We start from the raw sequence: 13,691 nt of genomic DNA, 5'->3' as shown, positions 1-13,691 counted from the left end.
ATAATAAACATCACATTGAAACTTGCTGTGATTTTTTCGTTAAGTATCTCTACCTGAAACAAAAATCTAAGAAACACAAGGTAAACTTTAAAGACAATTTAGCCCAGAAATTAAAAAACTTAGTTTCTGGCCTCAAAAATAGGGGGTCGACTTATACACGGGGTCGACTAATACACGGGTAAATACGGTATCCTGGTACTCGCCTTCTAATGAGAACCCAGAAATTCTAAGGCAGAAAAAGACACAAGATAATTTTGGTAATGTTACCATGCATGGTACCATTGTCCACCCCTTATCCACATGGACTATCAATATGGAGTTCTTACTTGCCCTGGGAGGGGAATTCAAGGGTAAAAAAGAGATGGGGACTTGTAATTTGATATTAATACCCCACCAAAGACCCATAATTCAGAAATATGGTAGAATAATCAGTTACTAGACTCTGGATTCGGATCACTGCAATAGCCCATACTTTATGCGAGGTAATCTGGGTAAGCTCAAAAGCTGTGGCAGTATATGCCACTTAACACAAGCCCAAACATTAAACTTATCTTTAAAACCAATCATATGATAAATTTAACACCCCAAAAATAATTCAATGCCACTCTCCCTCAAAAGGATCTTAATAATGCCTGACCCATAATAGTAATTTGTTGTCTTGACTTTAAACTTAAAATACATGGACTCATGAACAAACAATAATACAATGAATAATATACAATATTATTTTATTTTTTAAAACTAAACTGACTAAGTTGAGTTCAACTTTTCTTCTACAGTCATTAAAATGTTGACCTACAAATATATGTTCTCATGAAAAGAATAACAATAAATTATCATAATTTTTATGAAGTAGCATGAACTCATGAACTTAAAATCTAACATTATAGATTGTTTGTCTTTTCAATCTGTTTATGTTTCATGTTCTCATGGTTAATGTTCCCATTCTTCTTTCTTCTATCTTGTTGGTTCACCCTTCATGATCAATGCAAACTGGCTCTGTGGCAGCACCCCCCTTTGCATCATGAATCCCGGTACTTTCCTCCACCATTTCAGGGGGAACATCTGCAACCCCCCTTTCATCAGGAATATTTTCCTTGCCCATCTCAGGGACAACACAGTTGCAAGCACCCCCCTTTTCGTCATGAATATTTTCTTCTACCACCTCTGGAAAAACCCTTGGGTGATTGCACTCACACTCATCACAACCCATACCTTGAAATCCTGGAAAGGGTGTGAATCCCCCTCGACCTCGGCCAAACCCGCCCCTCCCGCGAGCCATTCCCCTTCCAGGGACTCCCCGAGAGAATCCCGCGCCACCCCGAGGTGGAAAGCCAAAACCCCGGCCATGCATCCCTGAGAAATCTTCCATACCACCTTGTTCCGACATGGGTCCAAATGTTGTCGGAAACGGGCATCTTGGAGGGAAACCGCCAAACCCGAACCCACATCCACGGTTTGCTCCGGGGAATGGAACTGTTGTGATGAAATTTGGTCGATGCTGCGAATCGAAGCTTCCTCGAAGAGAAATCCCACCTCTTGGGCAAGCAAAATGCGGCCCATCGAAGCCTCTTCCACGCGCAGAAAACCCCCCTCTTGGGCACGCAAAATGCGGTGCTTCGCCTCTTCCACGGGAAGCTAATCCACCTCTTGAACAAGGAGGCTGAACAAACGGTCTTGCTGGAGGATCTTGATCTTCGTGATAGCCTCTGGGATCACATTTTGGGCAGGAAACGATTTCCGCGCAGTCCAAACATCTGAAGCAGGCTGTTTCTAATTTCTCCTTACAATTTCCGCAATGTAGTGGCTTCTCTTTGCTGTAAACGACAACCATATTGACGTTCTTGCAATACTTCTTCAATCTTCTTTAGCAGAACTCTTGATATCTTCAAATTCTTGTAGAATTTTACAATGAAAATTTGAAACGTTTCGATTTCTTTTATGTCTATTCCCCAGCGCTTGCGCAATATTGTGTTGACGTACCGATTCTAAATATAGGTCGATTAGATCAGCATTTCAAAATATGGATTACGTCGGCGAAGTGACTCAGCAGACCGTACAAGCGAAAGGGTTTATATATTTTGTTCTTGATATTTGAGAAATCTCAAAAATCTGTACATAAAAAAGTAGATCTTTCATATTTTCTCTTCAGGGGTAGAAATTCAATTTCTTCTGCTTAATGTATTATAACATTTGTTGATCGCGTTGCGTGACTTATTGAAAAAAATATATTTCTAAGTCACGCTATTAAACTCATCGTAACTTGACCGCCTGTGTATTCCATTGCATAACAAAGCTATAAATTTTGATGACGAGTGCTTTGTCATGCTGCAATGTTAAAATCAGAACGAACGCTCTTTTTCTTATCAGATTTCAATCTACGTTTGTCGATTGCATCTCTTTTCGAGATGATGTAATGTTTTGAGTCACGCTAACTCATTGTAACCTGCTGACTCTTTGCATAATAAGGCTATAAATTTCGATGCTGTATGCCTTGTCATGCTGCAATGCTGAATCAGAAAGAAGCAACCCCATAATAATCAGGTTTTCATTTTACCAATTGCATCATTTTCGCGACCAATCTTATTTGGCACATCACGGGATCACGCGCGACTTCATGGCGCAGAGATGATACGCCTGTCGCCGTAAAGTCTCCTGCCAAAGGAAAGTCTACTTGCGTCTTTGCTAGTTTTGTTTCCTCCGCGTTTACTTTGCGCTGGGCTCTACTCTACCATAATCTGATCATGAGAGCCGAGAGTCCATTGCTAGATCGAGAGAACTCAATGCTAAGTTTGCAACATGCGCTAGGCAAATGTTGAGTCCTGTTATACAGGCTGCAACTATTTGTGCGACAAGTAACATATTTTTCCGCTTCCCTTGAAGCCCGGGAGGGGGGGGGGCACTCAAAAAAGTTTTATACGGGGAGGCTCCGCCCCAAGCTCTTACCCCTTACCCTTTTATATACCACTTTCACAGAAATTGTACCCCTTTCGTATACCTTTTACTGAAAAAGGTACCTCTTTCATATACCTAAAAGACTTGGCATAGACTTAGAACAGGACGTTTTCTTGTAATTTTCATGTTGCGCTTTATAAATTAAAATAATACAGCCATAAAGTGCGTCTGTTCGAAATATTTTAATTCAAGGCCCTTAAAAAAAACCTAAATCATATACCTAAACTTGTGAAATCCTTACCCTTTTATATACCTGAAGCCTGAAAAAGGTACCCCTTTCGGGCGGAGCCTCCCCGTATAGGCCACTATATGGAGTACCCCCCCCCCGGGCCTTGAAGTCGTTCTGCAATTTTTCGGTTCGAAATACAAATAAAGTAGTTGTTACGGTGAAGCGCATTTTTTTTTTCGTTAACTTGTCTTATAATTGGGCCGTTCGTCGCAAACAACATCTTAACAAACTGATTGAACCTATACCGATGCTTCTGTTATTGTTTCTTAAATTTCGTTTGCACCTTAAGCTACATTCCAATTTAATTTGTTGTATGTGAAGGCTTCGAGCAGTTAATATTTTTCTCGTTTAGGTAGATGCGAAAAAGTTCCATTATATTGTAAGCTGACACTTTTCTATTCAGTCGGCGGTTTTGGGCTGCATTGCTGTTTTGTTCATTTTAAGGCATAAACTGTGAGCAGGTGAAGTACTCGAGCTCAAAGGGGAATTCTGATTTCCATATTCCCGTTTTCATTCTTTCCTCTTTCCTGTTTTTTCCTTCCCTTTCACAATTCACCTTTTCTCCTTCCCAATCCCTCTCTCTTGGAGAATAATGCAAAGGCCTGGGATCAAGTTCACTAAACCACGTTTTCAAGATGGCGGAACACGATCTGACCGCCCGAATGGGTTGCTTTTTAGACCGGCATTTAGTGTTTCCCTTGTTGGAATTTCTCTCAGTCAAAGAGGTAAATAGCTGTCTTTGTTATCGATTCACCATTTTCCTATTTTACTGTTAACTCTTTTGGTGAATTGACTGGGAAAATATACCTTTGTTTTGTGTGTAACTCGGTGTCGTTTCACATACATTACTTAATTTTACGTTCTCTGTTCTTCTCTTGTTTATTGTTATCCCTCGCTTTTCAGATTTATGATGAAAAAGAATTACTTAAAGGAAAACTCGATCTTCTTAGTAACACAAATATGGTGAGCGTGGTCAACAAAATATGATTCAGTGTTATAAAATAAAGTTAATCGTGAGCAGCCGATCAGCTTTATTAAAATACAACTGACGTAGCCTTATACTAATAAGACTAGTGGTAACCACAGGTTAGAAAGTGCGGGCCTTGATGCAGTTAAGAGAAGGTACTGGGAGGGAAGTGTTTCAGACAGTGTCGATAAATCACTGGACAAAAGAAAATTATTCCGAGTCAGGTCGAGTAACGCGTCACGCTTAAGTCAGGAATGTTTTTTATCGTTTCCTATTGCCGCGAACCATTCAGAGTTGTTTTTTTGATTGACAGTTTTGCGAAGTGTAGTCGAGCACGCGGTGTGAATTGAGATGTGATTTTCCTCCGTCGACAAACTCTCTTTGTTGTCAGTGTTATAAGGAATTTCTCAAGAATAACCGTTGTTGGAATCATTCGCTTTACCATAGTTTATCTGTGATACAATCACAGCAGATCTTCTCAAAAGCAACACCTATAAAACAATGTCTGCAAAACGTAATGTCTGCAAGACAGAAGCCTCGATCTTATGTGACAAACTGTTGATTTTTCGCATTCTTATCGCTCTTGGAGACAAGATTTTTCTCTTCCAGTGTTACGACAAACTGTCGTGATTGACACATTTTTTGCATTCCGATCGTTCTTAGTGGAAGAACAAAATTTTCAACTTCCGGTTTGCAGAAAGCCTTTATAAACGTGGCGCGCACGCGTAATACGCAATCCGCTGGTCACTGTCAAGATTTGGGTTGCGGGCCTCTCTAGGGCCCGCAATAAATTCAAGAATGGCTGCCCCACATTTCTTTAATAAATTTGAGTTTGAGAGTATGTTGTAAATCTTTATGTTTTAAAATTAGTTCTCAAACATCAATCACCATATTTTATATGATGTGTGTGTTTATATGGTTATGTGGGGTGGGGGGTGCAGATAAAAATGGAATGTCCTTTGTATTTCTTTCATGAATTCGTTACAAAATACAAATGTAAAGGAGCAAGGTTATAACAACCTTATTTCTATTTTTTAAGATAAAAAAATTACCTTAAGGTACTATGTTTGCTGTGATTGGCTGAAAGTTGTTTTGAGCATTTATTTGATAAGAGTAATGAAAAATTTCAGTAGAATGATTCATCCGATCTGAGATTATTAAACACTAAATTTTCGGTGGCCTATAACGAACTCATTTTCAATACTCTGATGAAGGTGGACAGAGGCCACCGAAAATTTAGTGTTTAATAATCTCAGATCGGATGAATCATTCTACTGAAATTACGTCTACCGATCGCCACAGACAAAGTGTAGTAATGAAAAACTGACTTTCTTTGTTTCCGTAGAGTTGTAGAAACTCTTTTGAAAGGTGGGAGAACTTGAAACAGTTTTTACACATTCTCTTTCACTTTCTCCTTCTTTAGAGCACGAAATGTCAATAAAATGTGAAATGTCCTTTATAAATAAAATAAAACAGTGGTTCATGTACAGCATCAGTTAGAAATTGATCATTTACTAAGTAAAAGAGAGCGCTGTCACATTGATTATTAGTTGTAACATTATTCTCCCTTTCTCAATGTAATAGATTTACAACTAATTGAATTATTTTCCTCATTTAGGTTGATTTTGCTATGGATGTGTTCAAAAATCTTTATCCAGACCAGGATGTTCCAGAAGGTTTGTTGATTATAAAGTTTGATATAACTGACCATCAGTTGCAAAAACTATTGAAATTGAATGTGACTGATAACAATACAACTTGTTCTTTGTTGGTACAAAAAACTAGCATATCACTTACCGTTATATACTTCAAAGGGTGCTCTATGGAATGGTAAAAGCCAAAAGAAGTTTTAGGGCTCCCATTAGATAAATGTTTTAAACTATACTTTTTTGTCAGTCTTCCCAAATTAGGAGCTTAAAACTACTGACAGTTGAACCTTGTTATTTCGAACTGTCAGGGGAAAGAAAAAATAGTTCGAAATAGCGGGAGTTTGAAATAGCCACTAGTAAAAGACTGAAGGGCAAATCCCAAAAGTTCAAATTAGCAGGGTCTAACTGTAGTCATTTTCTAATGAATTATCAAATTAAAACTTGCTTTTTCTTCAACAGAAAATATCCATTCTTGAGTAGAATGTTGAAATGCATGTTTCAGTAGATTTCTTTACGGATTAGAATCATGTTTTGTCTTTGTAGAGCTTGTAGAAAAAAGAACAGAAGTAGTTACACAGTTGAAATACCTACAGGCACAAACAGAACCAATTGTAAAATGTTTTGAAGATCCTGAGTTTAACAATCAAATACAGACGACAAGGTAAAATGAGCTAAATGTTAATTTTTAGATGTGCTTTAGTTCAGGGATACAATTATTTGTTTTTGATAAGGTCAATGCTTAATGCTCTAACAAAGGACTCATGCTCGAAACATTGGTGTTTCCAAATTCTCTATGGCAAATAGTTTGCTTTTATCAACTTCCAGTTGATAACCAACTAAGTGTTTCACTGGCCTGTTGATGCAGCATAACAGTTTCTTTAAAAACTGAAAGCTTTGTTCAACAACATGTTACCCCCTCCCCACCTGGGTTGGGAGAGGTGATGAGATTTATTTATGCTTGCCAAAGAATAGAACATGTGGACCATGTACATATAACTCAGACTGATATCTGGAATGATATACATGTATTCTACTAATTATAATAACCATCTGGCCACCATGCATGCCTTGAATGCAATAATTATATGTTACAGCAAACATTACGTACATTGTACATTTAGGCATTAACAGAGGACTTGGGATAAAATATCATTTGTATTAAACTTGCATTTTATTTTTGCTTTTGTAGGGATGGGAGACAGCTGTTTGATTACCTTGAAATGAACCATGGGGTATGTTTAGTTTTTACTCCCAAGAGTGATTAAGATAGATTCCGCTGAAAGTTCGAGCAATGAGTGCAAAAATTAAGTACCAAAAAATCTACTCATATTTCGGTAACATTTTATATACCAGTACTATTTGAAACATCTCACTGAAATTCATTTGTCTTAGTGACCCCGTGATAAAACTCTAAAGCGTTCTTGAGAAAATTAAAGTCAAACCTCGTAAAAATGTTTAAAACGTGCGCCATTTTGTTTTAAACTTGCGCGAAACATCAGTTTTAACTGAAATGTAGATAATTTCAAATCCATTTTTCTCTGGCAGGGTCAGCTTGAATGCTAAAGTTTTGGTAGATTTTTGTTAGTTGTGCTCAAACTGTTACCATGCTATGAGATCTCTTTGGTAACTTTATTTTTGCCTGTATTGCTCGAATGTTCGGCGGAAACCATCTTAACATCTAATAAATTTCTACATTTGCTCTGACTCAATAAATTTTCAGACAGGATAGAGACAACTTAGATAGAACTTCCTCTAAGCCTTTAATAACCTACTGAGCAAAACAACATAATGTTTACAATGCATTGTTCTTGTTTCATTTCTATAGTTTCATCACTTGCTTAATTCTGAGCCGAATGAGAAGAAGAGTAATTGACAAGAGTTTTAACTCCTACTCTTGACTTGTTTGCATATTACTTGAAGTAACATGTTAACACTTTTTCTCTTTGTTTTGTTTACAGATCAAGCCAGAAATGTTGGATACACTGTACAAATATGCTAAATTTCAATATGAGTGTGGAAACTACTCTGGTGCCGCAGAGTATCTGTACTTTTATCGTGTGCTTGTGAGTACTACCTCTTAAAAGTTCATCAATGATTTTTATCCCGTATTTTCAAACTCCTCCTTTATTCTTCTTCCTTGGTAAGAAAAGTTTTTGATCATGCTGTTGTGCCGACATGTTTGTCTTATCAAATCAGCAATATTTTTTTTTCTCTATACAGGTTCCTGGTAATGATGACAGAAATACTTTGAATGCTCTTTGGGGCAAACTAGGCTCAGAAATCCTCATGCAGAATTGGGAAACTGCACTGGAAGATCTTAACAGACTAAAGGATGTCATTGAGAGCAATGTAAGTTTTCCAAGTACACATAGCAATCCAATACTTGGTAACTCTCTATGTCAAGCTCAAAATCTCCCTATTGATCTCCTTTTATTATTGCTTTATTTTTTTGTTTGTGTATAAACTTTAGTTAATTCTGCTTATACGTGATGCAGCAATACCCGAGTTTGAGATGAAAGCCTGCATGTGATGTTTCTTAAGGCTTTCTTGAATTGGGTATGCATAGATCTACATAACTTATACAGATGTAGGTTGCAGGACGGTATAGACAGTCATGGAAACAGGCTTTTAGCCAGGTGGGAGTCCAGGAGTCCTATGGACAGCCACTTTTGAGAGAAAATTGATATGAATTACTATATACATAGTTTTTTTTAGCAAGTTTGGAAATCTTTGGATAGCTTTGCACTCATAACTGCAGAAAAACACCTTGCATGCTCCTTACGCCCTTTTATGGAAACAAAGTCAGGCCTTTTTAAAAATTTTGGACTCCCACTTTTTGAATCCTGGCTAAAAGCCTGCATGGAAGTGAAGATTTATCTCAAGACTGCCTGGCCTTGCTGGAATTACAAGATACCCATACTTTATTCTGTAAAGCAGTTATTAAGAGATTTTTTTTATTAATAACTGTCTTTTTTTCCTGTACACTTTTAGAACGCAGGTGGAACACTTCAGATGTTACAAGAGAGAACATGGTTGATTCATTGGAGTCTGTTTGTGTTCTTCAATCATCCAAAAGGAAGAGATCTAATCATTGATCTGTTTCTTTACCAACCTCAGTAAGTATCCTGTTTCATTCACAGCAGTGTAGTCAGTCCGATTAAACTTTAAGTTTGCATACCAGCCTAGTGGCCCATCAGGCTGGATCTTATCCTGGTTTCTGTAGCATAACTAAACTAAGAGTATTCTACTCCCCCCTGGATGGGATGCTAGTCCATCACAGGGTTACCCTCCCCCCCCCCCCAGCAGTAATTTTGCTGGCACCCGATAATAATATTATACACCTGGGTGAAGAGAGGCCTCTATGAGAGTAAAGTGTCTTGCCCAAGAACACATTGCAGTGTTCTGGCCAGTGCTTGAACCCAGACCAATCAATCCAGAGTCCAGCAAACTTACTATTAGGGTTTTATTGTGGCACAAAAGTTTAAGGTTCTTACTGGCATTTTCACTACTTGATTTTGTCACTTGTGTTTTACGACTTGGTCGCTTGCTCAAAACAGTAAAGTCAACTTATGGCAAGTCAATGGAGATAAAGCTATAATTAAAATCACTACAAGTAAAACATACAGTGTAGGCTAATAGATCAAGTTACTAGTAGAGGCAAATTAGTTTTAAATAAACAAACGGGGGGATGTTTTGAATGATTTAAATTGTCTTCATGATATTTTCCAAGAATTTCTATTAAGTTTTCAAATTTACCTCATTCTTTTGTAGGTATCTCAATGCAATCCAAACCACATGCCCTCATATTCTAAGATACTTGACAACAGCCGTCATCACCAACAAGCGTCGACGGACCGTTCTCAAGGATCTGGTGAAAGTGATTCAGCAAGAGTCGTACACATACAAGGATCCAATCACAGAGTTTTTGGAATGTCTCTACGTCAATTTTGACTTTGATGGTGCTCAGCAAAAGCTTAGAGAATGTGAAACAGTGAGTGCTTCACTCACGTTTTGCCTTATTTGTTCCAAATAATCACTATCTGACACCATTAAACAATGTTTTTCTTTAACTTAAAAAAGTGAGAGTTTCCAATAGCTGTTATTGCAGGCTCAACTGCACTTGCACTTGTTGAGAAGGCATTCGAACGAGGCGAAAGGGTCAACACATTGTTTAAACAAGGCAGAGTGACCCTTTTGCCTCGTTTTTATGTCAAACTGCTGGGAGCTGCAATAACAGCTATTTTGCGCACACACATCCATTTTAAATTTTATTGCAATGAGCATGACGGAATGTGGGTACATTAGACCTGAATCAAAATAACATTGTTATATTATGATTCCATTCCAGGTTCTGCTGAATGACTTCTTCCTTGTGGCTTGTTTAGATGATTTTATTGAGAATGCCAGATTGTTTATATTTGAAACATTCTGCAGAATACACCAGTGTATCAGTATAAGGTAAATCATTCAATATAAACTCAGAACTACATGACTGTACACACAAGAAGGCAAGTTGACCAGAGGCCTTTTATCAAGTCCTGACATTTGAACTATCCACTAGCCTTATGTCAGCTCAAACTATACATTGTACTACAGTCAACTCTCTCTCTAAGACGGACACCGTCGGGACCGGCCTCAGCTGTCCATCTTAGAGAGGTGTCCGCCTTATAGAGAGTCGAGGTAACGGGACACCAGAAATTTTGAGAAGATAAACCTAAACGGCTATACACAACAAATACACGTCTGTTATGAGTCGCTTACTTTAGCAAAACCTACAACGTGGAACAAAAACAGTATCAGAAATTCGACTTGTTTGTTTATTACAAACGGTAATACTGTAAGAAGAAAACTACCTCTTTGGTGCCATATACTTAAGGAATACGTTATAGCAGATTGTTTTGGGTAAGTTTGGTATTCTAAAGGCGCTGACGTACTATGCTAAATGTTGATACCAAGTTTCGAAGTATAATTCACTTAAAAAAAAAACTTTTTGTGCGTGTCCGTTCGCGGTTTCAAAGTGTCCGTTGTCCTTCTTAGAGAGGTGTCCGTCTTACAGAGAGTTTTGTTACAGTAAAATGACTGAAAAACGGCTGGGACCATCACCAGATGTCCGTCTTATGGAGGTGTCCGTCTTATAGAGGTGTCCGTTAAGAGAGAGTTGACTGTACCACTATAAAATGGCTTGTATTTTGCAACATTTCCTTGTTTTGCAGTGGCACCATTGCTTTGTTCTCTCGTTAATCATTCAGTATTTGATTGTTGTCTGCAGTAAAGATCATTTCTTAGCTCTTTCCAAATTGTACTTTTTCACTGGTTTGACACAATGTTAAAAGTGAAGAACAGCTCCCAGAAATACCTGTCACCAAACTGTTGGCTGACTGTTGGTCGTTCGACAACAGCTGCTTTCAGTGCTTTGATAGCTAGCTTCCAACTTCCTATCTCCTGCACTTCAGGTTTAAATAGGTGACCTTAACGTAAAACGTTCTGCTTCATTGTCTTCTCTCAACAGCATGCTTGCCGAAAAGTTGAATATGACCCCTGAAGAAGCTGAGAGGTGGATTGTTAACCTGATCAGAAATGCCAGATTGGACGCCAAGATTGACTCTAAGCTGGTAAGAAGTTTTAAAATGTCTAGTAAAATGAGCGATTTTGTTACTTGTACATCTTTCAAGTTCAATTGTGATCAGTATTGTTAACATCCTTCTTTCTGTTATAGGGTCACGTGGTTATGGGGACCCAGGCTCCCTCTGTTTACCAGCAAGTGATAGAAAAGACCAAAGGAGTAATGTCCCGCACTCAAGAGCTCGCTCGTAACATTGAGAAAAAGCTCAATATTGACAAGCAAGGATATGATGGGGTACAAACTACTCAGTAATACTTTTGTCTGGTGCTGTTTATTTTCCTGTCCAAGGTTGTTCTAACTTTTAAGTCTGTGGATGAAACCCTAGTGTGTGACCATGCAAATGAAAGCTATTAAGCAGTACTTTCATATGGTCTTGTTTGTTTTTAAACATATCTCAAGTTCAAATTTAAGAAAATAAGCAAAATTATTCTGCCTTGATGCTGGACGAAGTCATCAAATACTAACAAAACTTTGCTTTGTTGTTTTTGTTCTGTTTAGGGTGCATGGGATGCATATGACCCATCAGGATTCTTTAAACATTGAAACTCAGCCTGGATGTCAACTTGTTTAGCTGTAAATTAGCTTGCGTGGCAGGTGTGGAAAGTGGAGTGTGAAAAAGAAATTTCAATGGGCGTGAATTGCGAGAGGAGGTAGAAGCTGGAAGCAAGAAGGGGCTATACTGTGCCTCTCCCTCCCATATTCTCGCATTGCGCGCTCGTTAAAGAATCAGTTCTTTTTTATTCCACTTCAGTGGTGATTTTTTTGGTGTTGTGGGAGCAAAACACAATTACTAACCAACGGTTTCTGCGACACCAAAAATTAAGTAATGCCCACTTTAATCTGTACTTGCCACACAGACTACCTGTTCTTAGCATTACAAAGTTGAGTGATATATAACAGACCTACTATAAACCTTGAAAGTTCTCTCCTGAATTCTTCTGTTGATGCCAGACATATTTATTGATGAGTAAAATCTGTCTCAACTCTACCTACTAGAAACTTGGTTTGCGCTTTAAGCCGCAAATCAAACAAGAGAAGCAAAAAAATAGAAAAATAAACAGAGAAATTCCATGCCATATGATCTTCCTTTTTTATTCCAACAGTAACTGCTTTGGACTAGAAAGGGCTCAGTTTCAAGCTTGCTATATAACGCATAGGTCAAGATATTGCCTCTGCCAACTTTAGACCCCCAGTTTCCCCCCTCGGCCCCAAACTCCCAGTTATGGCCGAGCGATTAGAATTACCCGCGAAAGAATATTGAAAACAAATTCCAGGTAATATTAGATGCGTGCGTCTTGCGAATGCTCCGCTTCTGTGGCAACTTAAGCCTTCATGACGTACTTTTTCCATTGGTGTTTCCAGTTTTACTTACAGAGTATCAGAATAGATTTTGGTAGCTTAGCAATGCTTTTTAAGCGGAACTGTAATTCGACTGTAAAATGATATCAGTATTGGTTTATCAAACTATGGAAGAATGTTGGCCAGCTCGTGATCTAACGGTGTAGATAACTGTCACTTGTAACATAGCTATTCTGCAGGACGAATTATGCCTGTTTTTAAAAGAACATTTTAAAATTACACAGTCATGCTTCGGGAGTTTGACGAACGTTGTCTTTTCACAAAAGGTGAATGTGTTTGATGGTGGAAGCGAGAGAAACCTGTTTCATCACCGCCGTAAATATTTTATGACCGCCAGGCCATTCATGTGGAGAGCCAAAGATTTCACCTGCAGCAAAAATAAGGCCTCGATGAGCTGAAGTACTCTTGAATATCTTCTCGATCCCTTGTGAAGGAAACAAAAAGAATCCAGTTTTGGTTAACCATTTGAGCGTTCGTTTTCCTTTCGGAGAACTATGCCTGTTGTGGCTGTAACCTCACTTGTAATAACAGAAACCTTGCCAATGTTTTGACGTTCTATTCATTGTCATTGGGAAGGAAATCCTCCCCCAGGGTCATTGAAATACCCTAAATACGCCGCTCTCAATTCAAGTGCTCATGTGAATTCACGTTCACTGGTCTAGCTTCGTTGTTGCAAACCCTTCACCCTCATACCGAAAATATCGGGAGATGGCAGCAATCCACGAGATCGCAGTGGAAAAAAGAAGCCAACCGTTAACCGCCTCTGTATTCAAGCAAATTAAACAACAGTCGATATAAAAGGACAACAGCAGATCCACAAAAAGATTGCGGAGACTATAAACACAGTTCGTAAAACCAAATACAATTCTTGCATTCTGCTACAGAGCAAGTTGCGCCAAACAAAGTGGA

General features: G+C 38.4%; 1 protein-coding gene across 1 annotated transcript; it reads left to right on the top strand.

Moving 5' to 3' along the window:
* The first annotated feature begins 3,813 nt into the window (after nt 1–3,813).
* LOC144647027 (eukaryotic translation initiation factor 3 subunit E) lies at nt 3,814–12,501 on the top strand. Its single transcript, XM_078506770.1, has 13 exons — nt 3,814–3,909; nt 4,088–4,147; nt 5,770–5,827; nt 6,344–6,461; nt 6,990–7,032; nt 7,759–7,863; nt 8,021–8,149; nt 8,792–8,916; nt 9,572–9,791; nt 10,149–10,258; nt 11,310–11,412; nt 11,517–11,657; nt 11,922–12,501. Exons 1-13 carry the CDS (start codon nt 3,820–3,822, stop codon nt 11,964–11,966), a joined length of 1,347 nt encoding a protein of 448 aa, XP_078362896.1. The 5' UTR covers nt 3,814–3,819; the 3' UTR covers nt 11,967–12,501.
* Nucleotides 12,502–13,691: the final 1,190 nt, after the last annotated feature.

Source organism: Oculina patagonica, chromosome 3 (genome assembly GCF_052425735.1).
Source record: "Oculina patagonica isolate OP01 chromosome 3, crgOcupat, whole genome shotgun sequence".
NCBI classification, from domain to species: domain Eukaryota; kingdom Metazoa; phylum Cnidaria; class Anthozoa; order Scleractinia; family Oculinidae; genus Oculina; species Oculina patagonica.
This window is presented reverse-complemented; position numbering and strand designations above follow the sequence as displayed.

Coding starts and splice junctions, on each gene's coding strand:
- LOC144647027 (XM_078506770.1), top strand. CDS start 3,820: ATGGCGGAACACGATCTGACCGCCCGAATGGGTTGCTTTTTAGACCGG. Junction 4,148..5,769: donor TTCTTAGTAACACAAATATG/GTGAGCGTGGTC, acceptor TTCCTCATTTAG/GTTGATTTTGCTATGGATGT. Junction 7,864..8,020: donor TGTACTTTTATCGTGTGCTT/GTGAGTACTACC, acceptor TTCTCTATACAG/GTTCCTGGTAATGATGACAG.